Here is a 26,831-nt window from a genome sequence, read left to right on the forward strand (position 1 = left end):
ATGGATGCCGTTGCAATACTTGTCGTCAAATAGCTCTAACCTTCTTCTTTCAGTGTAAAGAAGGAAATATGAGAGAGAGAGAGAGAGAGAGAGAGAGAGAGAACACCCTTTCCTGTTATCTCTAAAGTTGGGCGGTGCTACGGTGGCTACGGTAACATCTAGATGGGAAGTAACAACAAATAAATAAGCATAATTCTACACTGTTCAATCTAGTACAAGTGAAAGGTTGGTGATCTTATCATCGGAACTTATACTAGTATTTAGATTCTAGAATTAATATAGCTTATCAAACTAAGATGTCGCCTCTAGTTTATACGTTTACACCCTGTACATTTACTGGGTTACAATGGTCACAAGGAACTAATGAGAAGCTCTTCTCTATTACTTGAGTGAACGTCCGTGAGTTCAGAGAGAGAGAGAGAGAGAGAGAGAGAGAGAGAGAGAGAGATGACACAGGAGCGGGGGAGTTGCAAAGGTCAGGGGTGAATAGAAACCCAAGAGTGCGGCTAAGGTGAAGTTGGGATAATTTTGGAAGTTCACTAGTTTTTTTCTTCTTAGGTGGCATGACCAATAACTAACTCTGGGGATTAAGTAAATCTTTTTAAAATTAACACTAATGAATGTAAAATGAATTTAAAACCCACTTATCTTGTAATTAATTTTCCTATCTAGTAGATCTAAGAAATTTCCCCTTACTAAATCCCTGATCAGGACATGCGGAAATTACCATACTAACTAATATGATTTGATGTTTCCACTTTCAACAAATCATAATGGTTGTCACAGAACCAATAACCCATAGTTGTGAGCTCACACCCACCCAATTAGACAATATATATATGGAAATGGATCCACATCTGATCAAAAGACTAAATGTTACACTAGAAAAGAAAAAGAAATTACAAACTAGAGAAACAAAAAAAAAAAAAAAAAAAAGAGGAGATTGTTACAAGATTTATGTGGGGAGAAGAAAATATACTGCTCCACACGTGGTTTATTATTCCCCAGCGCAAAAATGAATCACAACCGAAGTAAATACATACAAAGCCAACCACAACGGAAGCAGGTTTTACTTGCAAAGTCTACCGCTTCGGCTCAGTCCAAGTTTTCCCCTCAAAAAATTCACCCAACATTCGATCAAGGTCTTCTGGTGTGTATCTGACATACTTCTGTGGGTTCTTACCATTCTCGACCAGAGGTCTGTGCAACAACACCACCAACAAAAGCCATAATTGAATCATTGCGAAAAGTTTGGGAAATTTTAAAAAAAAAAAAAAAGCTAAAAAGTTCATGGGAAAACATACGCAAAACGTTTAATGAAAGATCTGTATGCAGGCAATAGGACTTCAGCAACTGCTAGTCTCAGCGATTCTCGCAGCTCACTGTCCGGCACCGTCCACTGGGTTTGTTTTTGATGAAGTTCCTCAAACATTATGTTGAATGTCTTGAACCTGATTAAATGAAGCACTCTCAATTAGTTTGAATCATAGAAAAAGTAAGTTAAAAGAACACAGAGTAATAATGCATGTATCTTAACCTGTCTTTCACCAGTGCCCTTGAAACCCCACTGCTGTTCCCTCCCTCACCTCCCATTGAGCTACCACCACCAGAGGAAGTCAGACCTTGAACAGACAGAACTTGCAGAATCTGCGGGTGAACATTGAAAAGTTAATACAGTTCAGAAAGTATTCTGTATTATTCTTTAGGGAGAATAAATGAAGCATAAATTATTTCTGTGACTCCGTTCCCAAGTAACTAATACCTAAGATCAAGCCAACATATAACAGGGTATCATGAGGAAAGAGAAAAAGTGTCCGCAAATTACAAATAAATTAGCACACAAATTATTTAGTCATTATGCTTCCCTTTATTTCTTCTTTCCCTTTTCTTTGCATTTTATGTCTTGTTTAGGGAAGCTAGAACAAGCATAGCAGTATCACATCTTTGTTGTTCCCATTAATGTAGAGTTTCCTTACCCAATCTCCCAAATAAGGGGTGTAAACAGAGAGAATCCAGGATTAAAATACGCAAGCCAACAATGTGCATCTAGGGGTTGCAGTTCTCAACCAAGCCAACCCAGACCATCTGGATCCACCACAAAAAGTAGCAAGCCTAACACTGGAGCAGTTGGGCTGCTGGGCTTGGGCATGAGACGACAGCTTGATTATTATTTGGGCTCATCAAAAATAAAACCAGAAAACTTCACAAGATGCAAAAGGTCATCATAACCTTTCTTGACCGCCTCATTTTCTTCATTTTCCATCAACTCACCCTGGGCTGGCAATTCCCTTCCAAAACCATCAATTTGGGGCTGGGCACATAACCAGAAACTAGCAAGGTCAGTTCAGCCCAAACCAACCTCACTGCTATCAGAGACATCCAAATCTAAACCACAGCAAAAATCCTATAGGATCAAGCGTTTAATTCAAGAATAAACAAACTCTGCAGTTCGACAGGCATAGGGCAGTGAGATGTAGAAAATGATATACCAATACAATGTTAGTCCAGTTATCTTTGTAAAGAAACCAAGTAATGAGGAAGATCAATTACACTGTTGCAACCTAGGGTTTCAAACCCTAATTAGGTCGCTAAGGGCCCACCACAAATTTATAAAATTCCCAAAGTAGCAACCAGGGGCGATTTCATAATTTGAGATAGGTTCTGGACTCTTGGACTGGCAACAGAATACATTTTTAAGAAAGGAGCTTTTCTAGAATTTAAAACTAGCTTGGGCCAGTTAGGAAAGAACTTGGGAGTTGGGGGGGCTTTGACACAGTAACTGAAGAATCTGTCCTCATTTAGAAATATGAAAGTTTCTTCAACTTTCAAGCTGCAAACCAAGACAGAACTAGAAATGGGGGGGGGGAGGGGCTTTGACACAGTAACTGAAGAATCTGTCCTTATTGAGAAATATGAAAGTTTCTTCAACTTTCAAGCTGCATACCAAGACAGAACTAGATTTCTTCAGTTTGATCCAGCAATCAAAACACATAAAACCAAAACCCACGAAATTTTCAACTTCAGTTTCTAACCCATTGTACTCTGAATCCCAACCAACAATCACCCAAACCAGCAATCAGAAAATAAACAAATTTCTGCAACTAGTTGCAGCAAAACTCAAGACCCAGTTTTGGTTGCAGACTTGGTTCTTCTCGCATAACAAATTCCATAGGGTAGATTGGCCCTTCAAACCCAATTGACAAGAGACCATATCTGCCATGAAACCAAATTCCATTATCAATCTCCATTCCTAATCAATTGTCCAGGTACAATATTTATCATAGTTGTCGAGGAGCCTACGCGAACAAAGGCGAACAAGGGGGGTAAAAAACCAAGGAGAAAACAGAAATCAAGGCGAGAGAAAGGCACCTGGACACCTAGACGACTCCTTGACAACTATGATATTTATAGACTAAATTTTAATAAAGAAAATATTGACGCAACCTTCTAGACCCAAAAATAAAAAATAAATCCAACACCTAATCCCATATTGCACTCAAACCGCTCATACATATTGGGCATATAGAATTGGCCCATTACAACAGAAAACTCAAAAATACTTGGCCCGTGACTTATGTAAGCCATTAGGGCTTTGAATTTAAACATACCCAATCGATCAGAGCCTCTGCCTACATGCACAAATAGTCTTACACTGCCTCCTTTATATTAGCTCGGAAAAAATTCATAAAAAATTAAAGAAAATAAGGCAACAGATTCATCATATCAGCTAGCTACTAGGACAATCATTAAGATACAGTTGGATTTCCCGCAATGCTTCTCACCTGTTTCAACATTGATGTTCCATACAGATTTATTTATTTTTTTGTAGATAATGAATTAGAAATAGTGAGTGTTACAGGGATAATAAAAAGGTTCCATGTGGAATCCGTGGACGAGTTACACAATGCAGTGTCACAAACAAACACATCGCATGAATGCTTAAGTAGGGCCAATGAGTGTAAGAACACCTATCCACTTACATGCATGTGAACATAGATGGGGGAAATTTAGAGGAAAAAAGAAAGTAGTAGTGCAATAGTTGTCTTTGCAAACCTTGAGGGCAGCTCTTCAATAATTGGATTTAGTTGAACACAGCATGTGTTAATAGACCAGCTTAAAAGGCTGGATATTGGTTTTATGGGCAGCACCTTCTGTGAGGAACTCATCCTTGGCTAGTAGTTTTCTTGACCCTTGGCTCCATATTCTTGTTTAAGTACAATCCTTTCTTCTCATACAGAGCAAAAGCCAGGAGGACCCAGATGTCTTAACCCCCCACCCCTCTTGATGGAATCAATTCATCCCTAAGGAAAGTTTCAGATTCCAACCCAACAGGCTGAATTGCAGGGCAAAAGGTAAAGGACAGACTAGGGTAAATCCAATAGCAACCAATCAACAGATCAGATTAGTCTCAAAGTTAAGTCAAGTATAGGACTGGTATAGAGGAACAACTTCCTAAAACTTTGTAGCAATCCAATGATTGGATTCAAAGATATGAGTGGGTATACCAAAAAAATAACTATGGTTTCAGATTTAGAAACTAGGCTGTATCTTCACATCCATGTAACAGATCAGTATAAAGTTATAGTGGAATGCTACATTCAATAGGTAGAACACAATACATCAAAGTCAGCTTAATCCAATGGCCAGAAATCTTCAGATCAGCAAATCAACCAAAAATGGAAACTTAAGAACAAAATTTAGGAACCAGCAGTATTCTCTATCCACAGGGCAGACCAAGCCCTAATTTAGGATTGTCACTGAGAAACCTCATAACATTGCATCAATCTAATGACCCAATGATGAGATATCATTACCTTACTGTTGAAGTCCAGATGGCAGAAACAGGAACCGCAGGCTTGTAAGTTATAAGCAGAACTCACATATGTAATAGGGACATGTAACACCACAATATATCACTTCAGCAGTCCTCAAACTGTATTAACTAAACCCCAAATAAAACCACAGATCTGCAGGCACATCAGTGCAAACTCAAAACAGAAAAGTAAAACTTGAGTCATGAACAAGATTTGCAAGAAGAACATGATGATAGGTGGAAGGGGATATGACTTGAATCTCTCATTCAAGCCTGGATCAGCATCTCACTGACCATGCAAAACCTCTTACCTTGCAAACTGCATCTCACAGTCTAATTTGCATTAACAAAGAAAACAGCACATTGTCAGGTCTTTTTCTTTTTTCCAAAATCATGGGGTGTATGTAGCAGCCCCCTCTTTTATTAATAAACAACATGAGTCCCCCCCCCCCCTTCTGCATGTAGAAGGAAATCCAAACAAGTCCTAGTATAAGATCTAACTTCTAGAGACATCTCAAATAGAAACATTCACTAATTAGTAAATACTACTAACATAAAGAGAATCAAAGCACAACAAAAACCATTAAAAGCTCTCCATATATGGACTAAATACATGTAGTATTGGGCCTAGGCCTGGCCCATGAAGACTTGGGCCTGTACTGGCTGGCCAGGTTGGGCTGCTAGGAATGATGAGCTGGCCTTTCTTCTCTTCTTCTTCCTTCTATCTACATCACCCCCGCCCTCCCAAATTGCAATTGCACCACATGTTATCAATTCTTCATTGCTTATTTCCAAGGAACATTCTATTTCATGAAGCCCAATCTAATTAGGGATCATCTTGATGGTTGACATTGGGCTCCCCTAGACATTTTCTAATGCAAACCCGGGTTCCAAAACCCTAAATTTGGGTCGCAATAAAAAAGGGCATACCCAGTGCATGAGGCCCCCGCCACTGCGGGGTCTGGGGAGGGTCATAATGTACACAGCCTTACCCCTGCTTTCACAAAGATAGTGGCGCCTAAATGAATAACAAGTCAATTAAAATGATAGTGGCAATGTCATAATAAATAGAAGTTCAGAACACTATTGGGAAGGGTACACGAAAGCAGGGGCAGAACAGGACAATTTGAGGATTTTCAAAGGACTGAAATAACGAAATACAACTTAAGATAGGATCGGCTTACTTATAATAATAGAAAACTAGGTCTTTCTTTTAATACATCTAACATGGTTGAAATCTCTACTCTTCCTTTCTCTCATTCTAACTATCTTATAGATAGTTTTTTGCCCTTCCTTTGTATTCAGATTGTTATAAAAATCTTTACATTTCTTCACCCTTGCTTTCCCCCACAATCTTCTTAGCTTCATTTCTAGTAGTTTTATACCTTTTTAGATCCTCTCCTTCCTTAGTCCTCTACCATGTCTTTAAAAGTAGCTATCTTAGTCTTAATGGCTGCTTGAACCTCATCATCCACCACCAAGTCTCCTTAGGGACACGAAGGTTTCTTTTTGTTCCCCCTTGGACCTCTTTAGCTACCTTCTTAATACAAGTTGTCATCTCATTCCACCGTATTAGTGTCTCTCCCAACATCCCACTTTCCTTGTTTGACTACTTTATCAGTAAATGACTTCAGGGAATCTCTTTTTAAGCTCCATCACCTTGCCTTAGGGCAAAGAGGCTTTATCATATGCTTCTGCATGATAAGGCGCATATCCAATATCACCAATCTATGCTGAGTGGTCAGACTCTCCCCAGATATAACCTTAAAGTCCTTACAAAACAATCTATCGAACCTTCTACTTAGGAAGAAATTTATTTGGCTGATATGATACCCACTTTTGTAGGTCACTAGATGCTCGTCTCTCTTTTCAAAGACAATGGATAAAACGTAAGTCACAGCAAAATCTAAAACTGAGATCCCCTCCTCATTCCTCTCTCTGATACCATAGCCTCCATGTACACCTTCATAGCCTCTATGATTTCTCCCCACGTGTCCGTTCAGATCACCTCCTATAATAACCCTTTCTCCTTGACTAAGACTTGCACTAATCCATCCATGTGTGATATCAACCATCAAATTCAAATGTCTCCCCAATAGTTTCTTCTCTAAAATCCACCTTATTTCTCAGTCTTTCAGATTTGGGCCAATAACCATAGGCTGGTCAGCTGCCTACATTAAAGACTCCCATAGAAAAGATGAAGTTCTGGAAACAGGGTAAAAAAGCCCAAAAAAACACAACAGTAACAGAGGTAAACCACGAAACTCATCGTAAAAGCCGGAAGTGTCTTGAAATGATTTGATAGAGACGAACCTTTCCCCAAGCAACTCTTTTATACTGGTTTGCATGCTGCTGCACAATTCTTCGGTGTCGTTGCACCCAATCATCTCCCAATAAATCCTTTGCTTCTGATCTGATAACACATTACATATTATTGTTACTATGATGTATATTTGAAAATAAGAGAGTCAAGTTTCAATTCCCTAAAATGAAAATATACGAACCTTCGGACAGATCTGACCATATAATGAATATTGTTCATAAGAAATAGTTGAGTCAAAGCAAGATCCTTATATTGCTTAGACTTTCCATCCAGGTTGGTCATTAGAGCCTGCATTATATGCATTGTGACAGATGCCAGCTGGGAATTTGCTTTATCACTACTATCAAACTCTTGGAAAAGCTGCTTCAGTGTTGACTGATAGCTGCACATTTTTAAGAATAAAGCAAACCAAAGGTATATCAATTATAACCCACTCAGCACGACTAGTAAGACTTCAAGAACAAATTATAGGAATGTAGGTCAAAAGGTATAGTTTTAGATAACAAAACTTATAGTATCTTTCAACACTGGATGGTGTACAGTAATATTTAAACTCAAATCAAAAGCAAAGTTCATAAGTCATTAGTCATCAAAAACTGTATCTTAAACCAAATAACTTGTACGAGATGAAAGATAATATACCAACAGAATCCATGGTATTGGTTAGACTCGGCTCAACCTTTTGTACAAATTACAGGAGCTGTCAAGAAACTGTAACCAATGATTTGAGGACATAAAAGAATGGTAAAAAGACTTACTCAAATAAAAACTTCACATAGTTAATAACATAGCTTGTCAAAGGATGCACAGTTCCATCCAGAACAGCAGTTTTTGTAGCATCCTTTTCAACTGCCTCCTCAAAATCACCAAAGGTCTCTTGTGCTGTCTGGGCCAGCCTCTTTGTCAAAGTCAATGCAGATTCTCTCATTTCAGTGCAACCTTTTCCATTAAAAATTGTCTCCATCTGCTCAACAGACAAGTATTCATGTAAAAAATATGAAATACACTGTTAAAAAAATGATTAATGTTAAAGCAAATGAACAAAAAGTAAATAGAATAACCAATAGACAGGCACTTATCATTAGTCAAAGCAATGGAATCGAATATCCATTCCGTATGTTATACAAGAAACAATTGTCAGCACTAAAAGGTGAGCATGTTTTTGCAAATAGCCAAGACATTATATATGAATTTGGACCAACCCATACTTGTAATAGACTGGTATTGAGATCTTCCAATACAGAAATCATTCAGGCACCCCTGCTTGTCTCAATGCAAAATCAGCAGAAGACAATTTTTTCATCATGATTTTAACAAAAACAAAATAAAATTTGCTGATGCAACCCCCCCCCCCCAGCACTGTAACGCCCAAAGGATGCAATAGTCAACAAAATTGGGCATAAATTGTTTGTGACTGCAAAAATTGTCAGATGAAAGGTTTACTACGATACACACTTCTGCATCTTCATGCAACAATCATATCCTACCAAAGGCATTTCAGCAAGCATTTGGGCAGCTAAAATCAATCCAACTCATAAACCTACCCACAGCCAGCCATTTTTGTGCAGGTTGTGCATGCTTATGACCATGGGAAAATTATAGATTAAGTTGGGCAAACCCACCAGAAAAATGGACTGGATGCAGGTGGGTCACAGAACCCATTATTAAAGATCCAAACATTTTGATTGAGATGTTCGAAACTATGCAATACTTCAGTTTTCCAAGGAGTCAAAATGAAACATATGTGAAGAAACTAAATGATTATGAAACTTCAGTCAAAATGGCTGAAACAAAATGTGTGAAATTTCAACCTACATACAGAAATAACACATTCCAATAATTAAAACAACTTTTAGCCATTTCAGGTCAAAACAGCCTTGAAATGTCTGAAATTGTGTGAAAACCTTATTTTGGACGAATTATTTCAAAAATACGGTAGAAAATGCTTTCTTTCACTTCATTCTACTCTCATACACCATCAACAAGAGGATTTGAAGAGAAATACTCTAACCAACTTTTTTCTTTTTCTTTTTTTTTTTTTTTTTGGAAACTGAATTAAAAGTAGAAACACCCCAAAAAGAAATTCACAACATGCATACCATTCACTATAGAATATGAACAGCATGTGCATGTATTGGTATAGCAAATCAAAATTTTCTCATATCAATGTTGAAAATTAGATAATTGCAATGCTACGACATATTTCTATCATTTTAAGAGCATGCTGTGTGATATGCCTCTTATTGATGCCAGCTGCATTAGACTGGTATGATCAATATTGACCACGCATGGAAACCAAGGTGCAAGCTTTTTGGGAGGCCAACAAGGTGCTGGTGCCTGGTGGTAGTCCAATGGGCTGAAAACAAGTTATGGATAGTCATCATATAGGTTGGACTTTTTATTTTCATAGGTTTCATTGCAGCAGGCCTAATCTATAAGCCCATGCTTGGGGTGATTAAGTTTACATACGGAAAAATAGTATCTTAGCTTGCTAAGTTAAAGGACTTTGACTGTTTGAGTTGGATTAATTCGTATTAGCTAGAGTAGAGTCCTGATTTGAGTTTGTTTTACTTATTCAGACTGAAAATTGTAATGTAGTCCTAGGTTCAAAATGTCTAAGTAGGAGCCAGACAACCAGGATCTGCTATGAACAGTGATTGGGTAGGCCAAAAATAGGTTTTTTAGTCAAATTAGGGCTAGGGTTTGATGGTAGGGTTAGGGTTAATTGGTGTTGGGGAGTCATCCAGTGAAGGTCCTGTTAAAGTTTAATGGTTCTAGGTATGCTAATCAGAATCGGAAGCAATGTAGAGGTTAGGGTTTTGGGTTTTTGAAAAAGTGAGAAATTGATGTTTTCTAGGGTAAGGATGTTCAGATAAGGACCAGGTTAGGATCGAATTTCCCAATAGGTGAGGAGAGAGTTCGATCAGATGGGACAGAATTGATGGTTAAATATGGCTGGGTGATGGTTAGGGTTTTGGGGAAACTAATAGAGAAGGGGTTTGCTAGGGTTTTAATGGGACGAATGGGCTGCGACTTGGATCGAGTTCTCCAAGGGGGCAGGGGAGTATTCGATCCAAATATGGGGTTTCGTGGATGGTTGGAATGGTCTGGCCAGCGTTTAGGCCTTGGGAAAATTGAAAACAAAAATGGGGATGCTTCAAACTCATTGTATTTGCAGAAATTCCTTGGCAGCAGCTTGTTTGATGGTGAAAACTTGAAAGTGGAGCTTCAAAGGAACCACCCGGACTTCACATCGCAAGGTGTCGATTGGATCAAACACCAATCCCACCAGCCTTGATCAAGACAAGACAAAAACCTTCAATGGAGAAGAAGAACATCAAAAAGCTTTTCATTAAACAAAATTCGTGTTCAATACTTGCCCCCCTTACAACCTTATATAAAATATTCAAAAATAGACTCCTACACTAAAAAAGAAAGGTCTAACCCAATCCTTAACCTATTAGGTAACTTAAACTGACTAGGAAACAGAAATAGACTCAAAATAGAGTCCTAATCCAGCTTCACTAAACACTTCAAAGAAACTACTAAAATCACTTAAATTGAACCATTGGTTGAACCGGTTCAATTTATGAACACAAACACCAAAATAAAACTAAGTGTGGAATTAAAACAACTAATCCCGTATGCAACCCTATTACCCATACTTTAGGTCCATAAAAGTGACCTATTACATAAAAAACTCATGGGATCAAGGGCCAACATGTATAGAACATTAGAACTCTCTCTCGTGCAACTCACCCCATCCACCCTCTTCCAGTCTCTTATCGTATTGTATCAGCAAAAATGTTCATAAGGCTATTGTATTCATCAATAAAAATGCAAAACCAAATGTGTGTAGCAGCATTATTAGTTTATTACTCATAGGATTTTGCTAACTTCCCAGAAACGACCTCACAGATCACTCACCCTGAATGAAAATGTCCTGCATCGCGAACCCTGTAAAAGAGGGGTGGAAAATAAAAATAATAATAATAATTTCTCGACCATGATTGGACCGTTAGCATTTTGGGTCACAGAAACTGGGAAGTTAGCATTTCCATCACCTAAATTAAAACAGGGCTGCGTTTGGTATGCATTCTAGGTCGATTTCACATTCTCGGATGATAAAAAGAGTTGTTTTTATCATCCAAGAATGCGAAATTGGCCTAGAATGCATACCAAACACAGCCTAGAAAGCAAACCAGAATCTATGAAGAAAAGAAAGAGAGAACAATGGGAGAGGATGTGCCACGATAGATTCAGTTTGTAGAGATCTATCGTGGGTTGTGCCTTTATTTATAAACTTGTAAATACAATTGTAATCTGAATAGGAAACTAAACCTAATCTAAACAGGAAACTTACTTAGACTAGGAAACTGACAACAAACTCCTACTAACAATTAAAGACATAAAGCAATTAAAGAACCCACGATAAGGACACTCCCTATTGTGGAACATATCTTAACAAAAAGCATTAAAATCAATGTAAATTTTGTAGAAAGCTTACATCACTAATATCAGGTATTCTAGAAAATTTATATTTCATGTCAATTGGATCAACATACCTCTGGCTGAAGCTCTCGCATTATCTCATACATATCTAAAAGCACAAACAACTTTTCTGGTGATCTTTTGCTTTTGGCTATAGCTTCTCCAAAACTTAGTAGCATTGCTACACTGGTTCCTGTGACTTCAGCAAAACATTGATCCTTGAGAGAATCAATATTGTCAAATATTTGGTCACAGACTTTCCTTTCCCCTGCAAATAGCAGTTTGACCTGATTCAAACACAAATAGATGGTTTAAAAATAAAACAATAAAATAATAATCAAATAAATTCTGAAAAAATCCTAACCGCAATTCGCATGAAATGGATCCAGTTCCCAATCTTAGCCTCCAAGACCTCCCACTGCATCTTCTGCACATCATCTTTACTAAGTCTCTCCACACCCAATTTACGAAGGCTTTGTTCCAAAACAGAAGCACGAGTATCCCTAAATGTCAATAAACAATGATATGGTCATAAATGGTTCTGCCATTTGAGATGGTGCATTATTAAAAATAACAACGCAAAGAGACATCACTTTGTACTCCTTCACATTAAATTATTATTTTATAAATAGCTAGGGCTCTCAACGAACCAGATATTATCCAGATTCGTATCTGAATTTGACCCATTTTAAACCTGTGCTGACCCATTTCAGGTCCAATCAAATTATGGCATATCCAATTAATAATCAGTTGGATATCGAAAAATAGCACATCCACTTCCTGAGCGATAAGAAGTTACAACTTCCGACTTAGGGTTTCCGAATGCTTTATACATGGAGCAGAAGCAAGTAGTAGTTTGTCTTCTCCCATTATTCTCTTCCATTCGAACTCAAAAAACACCACAACCCTTCCTGAGCCCTATGAACTTCAAAAGTTACAATTTTTTATTTCTGTATGCTTGAACAATGGGCTGCAGTACTTCAGTAGTCTGTCTTCTCCAATATGAAAGGTCAGGTTAGCAGATGAGAAGGTTTCTTCTTATTGGCTATTAGTGATAGGTGATGCAGGATCTGTTCCATGGGCAGGGGCGAACCCGTTTGAGAACCCAAACCAAGACGAACCGGGTTCAATTGGGTCTTTGGGTTCAGTAGGATATTTAATTTATTTATTTATTAGGGCATTTATTAGTTGGGATTTATCTTGTAATCTTCTATTTTAATTTTAATAAATTAATTAATGATAGAATTGCATTAGGAATTTATTTCATTTTAGATTACGATTAGGAGTTTTATTTTCTTTAAATACTAGCTTGTAATCAACGAAAGAATAGATTGGATGAATTAAGATTTGAGTTTTTTTTGTTTCTACCGGTAAGGCACAATGGCATAGCAATGGTAGTGTGACCATCTCCCCTCCCCCCCCCTTTCTGTGCGGTTTCTCTCTCCCTTCTTTGCTTACTTCATGTTATTTTCTCTTTCATATGCTTACCCTGTTCCAGACTTCCAGTGCTAGTATTGGTACAAGAAGAGGCTTCGATATCTCACAGGTTTCTCATTATATCAGCCTCAAGCTTTGGGATTCTAATACATACCCTAGGGTGATATTACCTGGGGATTCCCATCTCCCACGATTCGCTTTGTTGCTTTATTTATTTCTAGAGTTAAAGAGAGAAGAGGAGACTATTGAAGGAAAATAAAATAATAAAGTAGGTGATCCAAATCGTGGGAGATGGGTTGTCTTCTACCTCAAGACGTAACCCAGGAAACTGAACCAGCCGCACTTCTTAAGAGAGAACTCCTTCGTGGGCTCTCCGTTTTTTTTTTATGAAAAGAAGATAAAATTACTGTTAAAGCATAATAGAAAGGTTGTCCGACATACAATTAGATGATGCATGCAGAGTTCTAGCGTGTTGTACTAGATTGTGAGCAGGTTGGATAAAGTGCAGAGGTTGTTTAATTAAAGTTAGACTTAAGCAAATTCAAGGAAATTTGAATATCAAACAGAATATGGTAAAGTTCCCAAGGCCAAGGGTGGTCTTCTGCCATGGTGAGCCAACTCCTTATCTCCTCTGAGTCTGTCCAAATCACAATTTTCCTGCACTCCAGTAAAAGTGCTCCTTCAATCCCTTTTTGGAGTCCTCTGAGCTCCGCTGTGCTGTGCCTGCGATTCCAAAATTCATTGAAGATGCAACTATTTTATGATGGAAAATAAGAACTGATCCCCACCCAGCTTGCTTAGATGTAGGACTGAAACTTCCATAAAAAACTAAAAGGCTGCTATCCAAGGTATCCTGATCCAAGTAAAAACCAGAGGGGGGTGGAAGTTGCAGGTGTGTGGTTTCCTCTTCAGAAGGTGGGGAGTCCTCCTCAGGTATTAGATGGTTCTTCATGAACCCATCTAAGCATTCTATCTCCATCTCGTTTTGCCATGGATGGATCAAAGATCATATTGGAGAAAGTGTGCAGAATGTTAGGTCCATATACGCATTCAGTTCTGATGCCCAGGGGTCCACCAGCCCAAATCCTTTTTGAGAAGGGGCATGAGAGAAGAATATGCCAGAGAGTCAGGTGCATCCTGACAGATAGGGCATAAGACAAAGGACGGATCCAACTTTTGAATCTTTTCGCCTGTTGATAGTCCATTTGAGACTTTCCAAAGAAAAAGTTTGAATTTGGGGTGAACCTTGAGCTTCCAGACTCTGTTCCAAAGTCTGTTGGGTAGACTGTTTGTGGTGGAATTGGAGGCTAGAAATGCTGCTGCACTCTTAGTGGAGAGGATTGTCTTATTTATGAAAGTGAACAGTTGATCTTCATGAGGTTGTTGGGCAAAGGGTATGTTTAGAATGGTTGAACTGATTGGAAGAAAAAGTGAATTGATGAGGGAGAAGCATTCCATGCCCTATTGATAAGGAGTTCATCAACTGTTTTGTAGGTGGTTCGTGGGCTCTCCTTATTGTCCAAGATTTAAAAGGTAAGTCGATATTGAAGAATCCTCTGGAAAGCACATCCATAACACTCTCAATACCATACAACAGAGAAGTATTTGATGACTGAAACCACCAATAGCGGAAGAGGGCAAATCTGATCTGAAATCGGTTCTGTAACTCACTAATACGGTAAGGTTTTGGGATGGGAATCCCCAGGCAATATCGCTCTAGGGTATGCATTAGAATCCCAAAGCTTGAGGCTGATATAATGAGAAACCTGTGAGAGATTGAAGCCGCTTGTTGTATCAATACTAGCACTGGAAGTCTGGAACAGGGTAAGCTTATGAAAGAGAAAATAGCATGACGTAAGCAAAGAAGGGAGAGAGAAATCGCACAGAAAGGGAGGGGGGAAGAGATGGTCACACAACCATTGCTATGCCACTGTACCTCACCGGTAGCAATAAACAAAACTCGAATCTTAATTCATCCAATGGTAGGTGCCCTGTAGATTCTAGCCAGTCAGAAACCTAGAATGAAGTTTCAACTTCTTCTCTAATTTTGGATTCAAAGGTAGGCTTCTTCTTTAGATGCTTTCCATGTATTTGATCTGTGTGCATGTGAAGATGTTGTACCTTTAGACCAATGATTATGGATATGATGTGAGAACACAACAAAGATGCATCCTTTTTATATTTGCCACAGGTTTAATGTTCTCTATCTGAGTTTTTTTAAATTTAATTTTCTCTGTGATATCTAATCCAACTTCCAATGGTTTATTAGAGACCAATATGGATAAAGTGTTTCATGGCCGACAGATATTCAATTGCATATTTGAATCAAATTTAATAAATAGATTGAACATCAGATATACTTGTATCCACTACATATCCTGCTCATTGAAAACCCCACATATAACCCAGTAATGGAAGTGTTTCTATAAAAAATGTAAACAAAAGGTAAACCCAACTGAATGCGACATCACGAAAACAATAAATTTCCACATCTAGCAATAAGATCACAACAGCTGCGTGAGACATTAAATAGAAAAAATTGGTCACTAGTTTATATGAGCTTTTTTTTTTTTAATCCAGGTTATACAACTCACAGAAGAAATTGCTAGTTTTCTTCCACCATCCAAATCTGACATTTTTATTGAGGCAAGCATGATAAACTATAATCCCTGCTGGTGAATCACAAAGACTGATCAAATTATCTGAATGCTGCCAACCATCGATACAAAGTAACCCAAACTCCAGGGTGGGTAGATTAGGTCCAAATTACATAACTGAACATTACAGCATACCCTCAATTCGAATGGGATGGTAATCTGGTACTCCTTGGGGGAAAAAAATCCTAATGGTATGGTACTTGCAGAGATTCTGGTACCAAAAGAGCATACTGCATACATAAAACATTCTATGGACATGAAATCCTAATATCAGGCATAATGCAATAAATTTGAGTAACAATTTCTAAGTAAAGTCATATCAGATAGTGAAAGGTTCGATCTACTAGTTTTTTGTTAAGGTACTCAAAGGATGACCTACTCTAACAGAATAAGCAGACCCTATAATGGTTACGAAAATATATATATATAAATAAAATAAATCATGTACACCTTTCATTACCTATAAATTTTGAGTAGCTGCTGCTGGTTTCCAGCTTGAACCATTTGTTGGGCTAGATCATGCAGCAATGGCAAAATCCTTGGTGGAATGAGAGTTGGAGGGGTATAAACAGCAGTCTCTAAGCTTTTGTTAGGGTGCTCAGAATGATGATTGGTGGATGGATTCTTGCCAATAGAATCAGCTTGCTGTCCAGGTGATCCTGAGGATGGCCGCAGCGAGTTGGGGAGGCATTCAAAAAGACAATCAGGTTCCACAGGTTTGCTGAAAACAAATGCAAATGGAACTTACTTGGATGGAAAACAGCAGAGTACTTGCACATTAGGATAAATGCAATATCTTGTCCAGAACGTCAGCATGTGGTATAAATAACAATAGACAATTGTTTTTCCTTCAGAATCATGGAAAAAATCTTCTGCATATAGAATTGCACTATGGACCACGCCCAGCAAAGCCCAATTAACTAAACTCAGAGAGGGCTCAAGCAATTTCAAACTTCACAGGTCCATTTCGAAAGTGAAACCTTTCTTTGTTTTTAATTTAAGTAAAGGAGATATTAAGGGTACATTAATAACACATAAACTATTAATATAATGTATTGAATGATGTAATTTAGCACATGGTGCACAATTTGTGGCAATATGATATTGTACACGTCACATTATTTGTATAACCTAAGTTTACAATACATAAATTAAATTCCAGCCAGATCATGTATATTATTCAGGCTCGTTCTAGATGAAGGTCAGCCAAGACCAAAATTTACAACAGGCCTCTAAACAGAGACTCAGCCCAACCCCATGTGAAATTCAAGGATGGGCAGGACCAAATTCCAGGATGGGACACCCCAGTACACAGCCCTCTAAGCCAATAATGTTTTATACCCTCTAAACAGTCATCCAGCACATAATCTATCCATGTTCATGCAAAGTAAGAAATAAAAAATAAATACATAAATATATATATATATATATATATATATATATTGTCCCACAGTATGTGCTTTCACTCGCATCTAAGATAATAAAACACAGAGAGAATTGAAGTTTCAATTGATCAGGGTGATGAAGACATGATCTCTATTGACCCCATCAAGGTTGTCTAGGCATCACCTAGGCGGCTCCTTGGATGGTGTCGCCTTACGATTTTCACCACTCGCTCGTCTTGATTTGCCTATCGCCCTGACAACTATGGACCCCATTGAATTTCATTCAGAGGAGAAACCTTATAAAGAAGCAATACTGATTATTATCAACAAAAGACAGGGTTAACTGAGGCTGTTCAAAGTTCAAACAGGCATAGGACAACTAATTGGTATTCCTATAGCAGTCGTGGTTATGGAATTTCAGTTCATGGGGGGTAGTATAGGATCTGTATTAGGCAAGAAAATCACCGTTTGATCGAGTATGCTACTAATAGATTTCTACCTCTTATTATAGTGTGTGCTTCCGGAGAAGCACGAATGCAAGAAGGGAGTTTGAGAATGATTCAAATGGCTAAAGTGTATTCTGCTTCATATAATTATCAATGAAAGAAAAATATAATAACCTTACATCTCTCACAACCAGTGGGGTGACAGCAAGTTTTGGTATGTTAAGAGATATTATTTTGTCAAACCCAATGAAGGAAGAAAAAGAGATGTTTTTTCTATATCTTTGTGGTTCATGGAGAACAGCTATCAGACCGGATTTGTCATAAAATTGAGATTATCCTTATCAAAGAGGGGGCCCACACCCTAAGGGGGTTATGAAAAAGGCTTTTTGAGGGTTATGCTGAAAGGAGGAAGTTAAGAAAAGCCCTCACTTCATTGATGGGACATTTTTATCCCTTTTCCTCCCCTCTCCCCGGGCCGGGGGGGGGGGGTTCCGGTTCAGGAAAGGTTCAACGAAAGGATCTTACTTTGAAGCAATCTCTGAGTTTGCTCTTATCTGAAGGGTCTTGCAAGAAAATAGGATTTCATATTGAGCTCCAAATATACACTATTGGGATAGCATGGCTCCTACTAGTGATGCAGATCCCAGAAGGAACTTATCAACTAGTCATGGGGTCTTAGCTATTTAGTTAGTTATTAAAAGTATTGTGATCAGGAAAGGACTCTGTTATAAAGTCCTGATTATGCTCGTGCTTTTATTTTCCAGTTTCATGTTAAGATTAGGACTCTTCCTAGCCCACAGCTGGAAGATTAGTTTCCTATTTTGCTTTTCTTTTAGTTTCCTTTCAAGAGTCAGTTTTGTGTCCATTATAAATAAAGCTGTATAATAAGTTGTGAGGAAGGATATGCATATTCTAGGTCTTGTTCCAAGTATGACCTTAGATAGAGACTATTGGAGGGCAAGGATCCATGTAGTAGACCCCACTTAGCTGAGATTTTCCTTACTTGCAAGGCTTCGCCTCTTTCCTCTTACTTTCATCTCTCATCTTTCCTTTTTCTTTTTATTTCCCATATTTCATTTGTTATTTTTTTAGACCTCTTTTCCCCTCCGTTTTGTTTGGATCCATGTAGCCGACCCCATTAAGTTGGGATAAGGCAGTTCTTCTTTCAGGTTATTCTTTCCTCTATCCTATGAGGAAGGATATGCATAGTCTAGGTCTTGTTCCAAGTATGACCTTAGAGGCTTAGATAGAGCCTATTGGAGGACGAGGATCCAAGTAGCAGACCCCACTTAGCTGAGATTTTCCTGACTTGCAAGGCTTCGCCTCTTTCCTCTTACTTTCATCTCTCATCTTTCTTGTTTCTTTTTATTTCCCATATTTCATTTGTCATTTTTTTAGACCTCTTTTCCCATCCGTTTTGTTTGGATCCATGTAGCCAACCCCATTAAGTTGGGATAAGGCGGTTCTTCTTTCAGGTTATTCTTTCCTCTAAAATCCAATAATTCTATCGTCATGTTCTTCTTTTTCTATTATCTTGTTAATTCTGCCATTGTTCTTCCTTTTTTCTGCTATGGCAGTAACACTATTTTGAGAAGAAGATTTTATAACTCATCACAGACTCCATGATTTGGAGAGTTGGAGGAGTGTTCATAATCAGAGATGTGACTTATCTTGCTGAGTTTCATACCGAAACCCTAAAGGTGTTGCGAGAACCAAACCTGGAACTGCAGCTCGACCTATATCTGTCACCTCTTTTGATTTCAGAAGTTCAATATTTCTTATCTAGCTCATGATTTGACCTGCCATTGTTATTACCAGGAGGGCTGAGGGTGATGCGACCATGGGTTCGAAAATCCTAATTGTGGTCGCTATGCCCCCGCCCCCCCCCCCCCCCCCAAAGTACTAAACGGCTCAACATGTAATGGTAATGGCTATTCAGTAATTTATCTCAAGTGTACAAAAGGAAGTGGCAAAACCGTAAATAAGCAGAATCGTAAAGGGCAGCTTGGCAGTTAAATAGGCTAATGGATAAGAAGGGATTAGGAATTAAAGAGTGAGGATAGACTAGGGAACAATAGAGAATGAAGATGGGTATTTATGGAAATAAAAAATAAGGTTTAGAAATATCCCGCAATTTGAGATTGTCTTCAACCTCCAAACCCACACAGTAAACCAGCAGAAGGGTTTATCTTGCAAATGAGAGAACTTCCACGTCTAAGACCCAATCGAACCAGGAATTTAGGGTTAGTTCACCAACCTTTAACCTAATCAACCCCACCCCCTAAACAACAGATCCGAAGATCAATGAATATTTTAACAAAAAAATACCTGAACCAGAGGAGAGCAGTAAGAGAGGAAAAAACGAGTTGCGACTTGGGCTTCAAAGCAGGGAATTAGGGTTAGGGGTGCCCTTAGATGTATGACCTATGTTCCAAACCTCAAAGGGAACCGAGAAGGTTCGATAGAGTTTGATCCAAAGATTGATGGGCTGCAGGTACCATTAGAACAGGGTACAGCAAATAAAAGGGAAAGAAACTAGAAGTTAGAAGAAGATGAAGATCAGAAAATTGATAAGAAGCAAGGAGAGAATAGGACAAAGGGGAAATGGAAAGTGTACCTGAGATGGGAAGAAGGATGGAGAAAGAATAAGAGAAGGAGAAGAAGCCAGTGACTGCATCCACGCCACGGTCACAACAATGACCCAAAACGTTTCACTCAATATTTCATTCAATTCTAATTATCAATGGGTACATGATTGCATATATAAAGAAAGGAAACAAAGACTCCTAATCTAATACTAAGACTAAAACTTAATTGAACTCTACCTCCTATGTAATCTACTCAAAATAAAACAGGTAAACTGAGGATTTTTTATTCTCTCCACTTCTTTTTCAAGATGATAAGGCCCCTAAATGTGTACCAATACTCAAGAAGTCATGTGTGCAAAGCCCGGCAACACCAACTCCCTTGCTCTTTACACAAGAGAACTTGACTATAAAAATTACATTATTAAAAAAAAATAAATAAATAAAAAAATTGGCAATGAAATTTTGCTTCCTGCATATTGATGTTGGCAAAAGACTCTAATGGAGCCAATAAACCACAAGAACATCAAATGCAGATAGGTTTAAGTGTAATTTCTAAATGAAAGTGTCACTTCAAGGAGCAAACCTGTAAGTGGCTAAGAGCTGCTTAAACTCCTCTTCAAGCTTAAGAATGGCCTTTGCAAGCAAGCTATGTGCATGATTAAGCACCCCATCACTACTCTTAAAGCTTTTGTTGCTGCTGAAGAAACGAACATTACTTCTAAGTTGATCAACTGCTTCTAGATAACTTTCAAGGTCCTCATGTGGCCCCTTAAGTATTTTAGCCTCTGCCTACACACATAAAAGTTGCCTAAATCAGCATCTGACAATTCAGACCTATAAATACAACGCATTGTACAATCCCTTATGGCATAGATGTAGTAGCAGACGCATATTCATAAAAAGACACCAGAAGGAAGACATAAACTGAAAGATGGAGAGAAGATAACTGGGAACTTAATAATAAGAAAGATCTATATTAAGACCATTTAGGAATGTTTACTTATGCAGCAACAATTTCCTTTTCTTTTTCTTTTTTAGGGGGGGGGGGGGAGTAGTGAGGGGGAAAGGGGATCACATCTTGGTCATCGACTGAATTGTGGGAATCTAAAGACCAATTGTAGGATCTTATTAAGAATCTCAGTTCTATAAATGTTGATAAGAACTAAATAAACCCTGGTGGGACCTGCTGGTCATGAACACTTTCTATTTGATGTTCACGTTGGTGAAAGAGGCTAGTGGAGAAAAACTATGTGAACAATGATAATAACAAGTAAAAGATTTGTTAACAGCTGCAAATAAGTGCCTCACTTTACTTCCAGTTTTCGTTCAAGGGAATGCAGCTTTATGGCCTTTTGAATGTAAATCAAGTATATGTTAACAACTAATTATGTTATAAGACCACAAAATTTAAGGAACAGATGTGTGGCTACCAAAATGGGCCAGTTGGCATTAAGAGATCTATTATCGCTACAAAGATTTGTTGGTGAGAGGATTACCCCCCCCCTGGGTGTAAACTTGCTTCATAAGGGAGGTGGCACGTGTAGACAGATGGATTGGTTTTTCTCAATTTCATTTTCATTTTTGGTTGCCAATCAGGGGAAAAGAAGTGGTCGAAGGCAAGTTTTTGAAACTAAGCTTGTAATGGAGACTTACAAACTTTCCAAAATAGTAACCTCGGGAAATTAATAAATACCCCTTTTGTTCTGGAATGCTAGAAAATTTGAGAAATTTCAAGGGGTTATTGCAATGAACAAATGGGAATAGTTGGATTCAAAAAAGAAATGTAAGATACTTAAAAAACATAGGCATACCATGATTTAACTGAAAAGGGGGTGGCCTTTTTTTTGGGGGGGGGGGGGGAATATATTGCCCAGCTCCTTATATGCACAGTTGTCACGGCATCTAAGCGACCCAAGGCGTAGGAGAGGGTCCAAAATCAAGGCAACACCAACAAGGCACCCGCCTAGGCGCCCAAGGCGACACCTTGACAACTATGCTTATATGCAGATGGCAAAGTGATGCAGGCAGCCCAACTCGATTAGACCTGAACAAGCTTAATTTTGAGTGCCCACTGGATTATATGGGTCATGGGCTGCTTATTTTTGGGGTTTTTTTTTTTATTGTAATAGGTTAATTCAATAAACCCAAATATGAGGGAGTCAGGTCTTATACGAGATTAAGTGCTAGCTTTACTTTCTATTTGGGTTCTTTTAGAAGATTTAAGCAAGAATTTGGTCAATACTACCACATATCCATTTTTCAGTCCAAGTAGTTTCTAGGAGTTCTATTTTTCTGTTTATGGTCTTCAAGTCTAAAAATTTAGGCAAGTTTCTAGAATCTAGTCATCGCTACGAACAGTTAGTAGGTCTATTAATCTATAAATCTGGATATACATCAGCATTGTTAGTTGAATATTTTGAATTGAATGAATGAAGATTGGAAGTTGGACTGTTGGAGGATAGCAACCAGTGGTGTGTTTGTGGAATTCCCAGGGTCTCGGCCTAGAGGCTAGAAGAGTTGTGTTCTCAATTGCCACTTGTTACCTTCCTCTTTCCTGTTCCACTGACACTTCAGCCTCCAACTGGTCAGACCAAGACCTCCACCCATACCCTCTGTTCTCTATTTCTCTGATATCCTGTTTTGCAACCCACTTTCAACCCACCTCTTCTTCTCATATCTCCTTCAATTCACCTCTGTTCCACCCCAGATCTCTTCTGCTTTTTTCATTAACCTATCCTTCTGAACAACACCAAAGAACCCTGTGACCAGACCATGATTCATACCAATCCAGAACGCATCCCCTGTTCTGACCGACACCCTCTTCTAATTCAATCGTGGTGACCACCTAAGATTTCTCTCAGATTTCTGTCATTGATTGGTCTTAACCAAAGGATCACTCAACCGCAGTTTCAGCCTTATCTGCTACTTGGTTATTAAGTTATTAAAATTCTGCCCCTGCACTAGCTCTGACTCTACTACTCTAATGTTAGCTCTAATTTCTTAGTTTAAGGTTACAGTTTGTAGGCCCTCCATCACAAAGTTTGGCAATTCTTCTTCGACTTCTTTGTAATGTAGCAGGTTGAATCAGGAACCATGCCAGACAGCTCAAGGCACAGAAATTTTGCATAGGTGTGAGTGATGGTGTCAGATCAGACAGCGAAACGAGATGTCAGGCTTGGCAAAGCCTCCAAAACAGGATTCAGGAACCTGGGGCTATACAGCATATTTATTTTAAAATTTTGAAGTTAATTTCAGATGATATATTCTAACGTGAATAATTAAGTGTTAAGAAGAGATCAACTGTTCCACATTTATGTAAGTGTAACCAAGGTTTAAAGTATCGGTATCGGGTATCGTATCGGTCGGGCGATTTTAAGAGACGTATAGTATCGTATCGGAGATATGTATCGATTGGTGCAGAAACGCATGAAAATGATCAAAATACACATGAAAATACATTTTTGGACATAAAAAACAATATAAACAAGCAATATATGTCATATATCATGCATATACACTAAGAATTGTGAATAATGTATAACCAGACAAGTGCGGCACTTCTAAATTGTTATAAAAGATGAGATTTCTTACATGCAGAGTCACTCTAGTGCCATGAAGAATGTCGGGGTGAATCAAACTCATGTCTATAAGGGTCTTCAAGAATAAGAGCAACTAGGATGATGTTGTGTAATGACCGAACATAAGCACAATAATGACCCTTACGTAAGCCATTTTCGGTTTTGGGTGAAAAATGATGGATTTGAGTTCAAATCTTTGCAAATATATACAAAGCATGCATCTAATAGTTAGTTGAACCTATTCTCCTCGAATTATAGCAAAAAAAAATAAGAACTAAAATGCAAGATTTGAAGCAAAAGATCATGTTTTTTGAAAAAAAAGTTACTTTTTCCCTTTTCAAGTGTTGAGTATGTCTTGTATTCCAAGGATTCGAGTGTGATGTGATTCCGACCAACCCCGAAATATTTTTTGTTGCGACCCGAAGGAAGAAAAAGTTGAGATTTAGTTCGTGATGCGGAGGGTTGGGCCTATTAGCAAGCGAACAAATCTCTTTGGGGGGATAGCCCCCGAAAAAAAAATTTTGGGGGTTCTGGTTCATGTTTGGTGTAAAATATGAAAAAAGGCATGTGTATCGATATATATCGACCGATACGTATCGATACATTTAAAACATAATAAAAAACTGAAAACAGTACATATCGGCTGTATTGATACATATCGACCGTATTGCATCGTACCGACATGTATCGGTGGATACATATCGATACAGTTGATACATTGTTTTTTTTCTTAAATAGATACGTATCGGTATGTATCATATCGACACCAACTGATACCGATACGTATCAGCCGATACAGTATGATACGCACCAATACTTTAAACCCTGAGTGTAACTATATTGCTTCTACTGCCTTCAAATTATGTTCAGTTTAGCGGAAGTCAAATTATTTTTGACATCACATAAAACATCCTACAATTGTTGTGAGAGAGTCAACTATTAATGTCTTTCCAAACGAGAAAAATAAAAGTTACTTGTATTATTTTCGTCATATAAATAAATCTACCCATACTATTACACGGGAGCACCAATTCTATTATCTATGTGGTGCAGCAGTAGAGGTCGTAATAGTGTGTGTATCTGAGCTCTGTCAGTGTCGGAAGCTCTGTCCACACATGTTTGACATAAGTGGGATACCTATTCTGAAGTGTGTGTGGCTAACATAGAAGCACAGTTGGTGCAGGGTCACAGCACGAAAGGCAATATTACATCAATAGTGTTGCCTCTGGCCATTCATTGGACGAACTGGAAGGAACATAATTCTATTTTTCTTTTTTTTAAGAAGCTGAAATGATAAGATATGGTTCTTGTTGCATTGCTCTGATATCTAATCCTTACAAAGTCCTGTAGTTATAGGTTTCTAAAGTCTAAACTTTACAGGGGTTACATTGGATTTTATCTTAAGATTTTCTTCCAATCACTAGCTTTTTACTTTATCTGGGTGTAGGTTTTGTTTGGGGGGGGGGGGGGGGCGCTCAGCTTCGAGGGACACAGGTAAATGCTCAGTCAGCAAGAGCAAGTAGGCATTTCTCCTTAAAGACTAAAATACTCAAGTTCATCAAATTATCTCTTCTTCCCTCTATCCAAAAAACAAAAAAAAAACCTCAACAGGGTTATAGAAACAGGCAGCATCAACACTAGTTCAGAGAACATACTTTACAGAACTATTATCAGAAAATCGGGTATTAAAGAAGAAAACAAATACAATTGCAAAGAGGAATGAGCTGAAAGAAGGGAAAAACAATGCCAGGCTAATACCACAATTATATGGAGAAAGTTAATAACAAAACCCAACATAAGAAAGCATGTAACAGTAGCTATTAGCTAAATTCAGCGTGTCAGAACATTGACTATAAATGACCAACCTGCCGAGAAAGATCGAATTGTGCCAATATAACCTCCGCAGCCTTCAAAGTTTTATCAATATTCTCGTGTGCTCTTCGAATAGAATGCGTTCTTATCTGTACCACAAGCATCCATAGATCAGCATAAATCGAAAGGAAGAACAGACATATCAACATGAAAACCCTCAGAACCCTGAATTTTTTAAATCTAAGCGATCAGATAAATCTTGTGAGCTCGAGGCAAGGTAATTAAGAAGAATTTAGAAACCCCCAAAGTGGAAACTGGAAAGGGAGATATAAATGTCCATGCCTGGGTGGGACGCATAGCGGTCTCAAGAGCAGAGAGACGGTGATCGAAAGAACCTAGAATGGCTACCATGTTGTCAGTGCTGGTCTGGCTCTTCTGGATAGACTCTCTCATGAAGGCCGCTCGCCCGCTTAGGGTTTCCATGGCCAGAGGAACCCCAATCTCCGGCCCCAACTCCCTCTCTATGGACGACTAAGGAAGGAGAGTCGAATCTCCTCTTCTCCGGTCGAGTAATGCCAGATGTGTGTAAAGGTATATTAGGTGTCACGCCACGACGCCACCATCTCTGTGGGGCCGACGAATTATTTATTGTTGGCATCTTGCTTTCGCAGAACATGAGCTTCTAGAGGCTAGAGGCGCTTTGAACAGAGAAAAGTCTCGCTACAGGATGATTTCCACCCGAGTCGGGCGAGCCTCTGAACCCTGTTAGCAAACGAAGATTCCTCGTCACGCGGCATTACAGGAGGAATCAGGACATTAAGGCACCACTCTCATTACCAAATGACCTAGTGGTAATTAGATAAAACGAAAAAAGAACTCTATCCGGGAGTGTATGTCTGCGGGTGAAATGATTGTCCTGTCTCCCATGAAAGTCGAAAACGCCACAGGGATAATTTGACAAATGCTTCTACGTACTACCGTTGGCTCTCCGCTCTATCGTCGGCAAAAGAGTGATAGAGAACGCCTTCTCATAAGATAAACGCTACTTCTGATAACAATTCTGCTTTCAGAAAGTATTTTTCTAATTATGCTCACAAGAGAGTAATTACAAGCTATGTTTAACACGCATTCTTGGGATGCATTCTAGGTCGATTTTGCATTATTACAGGCTATTATCGACCTTGACATTTGGTAACCTAGCAATGATATTTGGCAAACATGTTAATAGAATCACTTCAAAACACTCATCTATAATTACTAAAGTATAATTTTCATTTAAAAATAGTTACGAAAATATCATT

At 38.5% G+C, this 26,831-nt stretch overlaps 1 protein-coding gene across 1 annotated transcript; it reads right to left on the bottom strand.

The window, feature by feature from the left end:
- Positions 1–898: 898 nt before the first annotated feature.
- On the bottom strand, positions 899–26,163 carry LOC122642710 (exocyst complex component EXO70A1-like). The gene is made up of 12 exons (XM_043836267.1): positions 25,873–26,163; positions 25,584–25,679; positions 20,724–20,929; positions 16,182–16,442; positions 11,992–12,130; positions 11,702–11,914; positions 7,895–8,100; positions 7,318–7,518; positions 7,127–7,226; positions 1,538–1,647; positions 1,305–1,451; positions 899–1,200 (listed from the first exon to the last, which is right to left on the bottom strand). Exons 1-12 carry the CDS (start codon positions 26,011–26,013, stop codon positions 1,083–1,085), a joined length of 1,938 nt encoding a protein of 645 aa, XP_043692202.1. The 5' UTR covers positions 26,014–26,163; the 3' UTR covers positions 899–1,082.
- Positions 26,164–26,831: the final 668 nt, after the last annotated feature.

The sequence above is a fragment of the Telopea speciosissima genome, chromosome 10, assembly GCF_018873765.1.
Source record: "Telopea speciosissima isolate NSW1024214 ecotype Mountain lineage chromosome 10, Tspe_v1, whole genome shotgun sequence".
In the NCBI taxonomy this organism is placed as follows: Eukaryota; Viridiplantae; Streptophyta; class Magnoliopsida; order Proteales; family Proteaceae; genus Telopea; species Telopea speciosissima.

Coding starts and splice junctions, on each gene's coding strand:
- LOC122642710 (XM_043836267.1), bottom strand. CDS start 26,013: ATGGAAACCCTAAGCGGGCGAGCGGCCTTCATGAGAGAGTCTATCCAG. Junction 25,680..25,872: donor CCGCTATGCGTCCCACCCAG/GCATGGACATTT, acceptor CTTGTGGTACAG/ATAAGAACGCATTCTATTCG. Junction 7,519..7,894: donor TATGTGAAGTTTTTATTTGA/GTAAGTCTTTTT, acceptor AAAAATGTGCAG/CTATCAGTCAACACTGAAGC.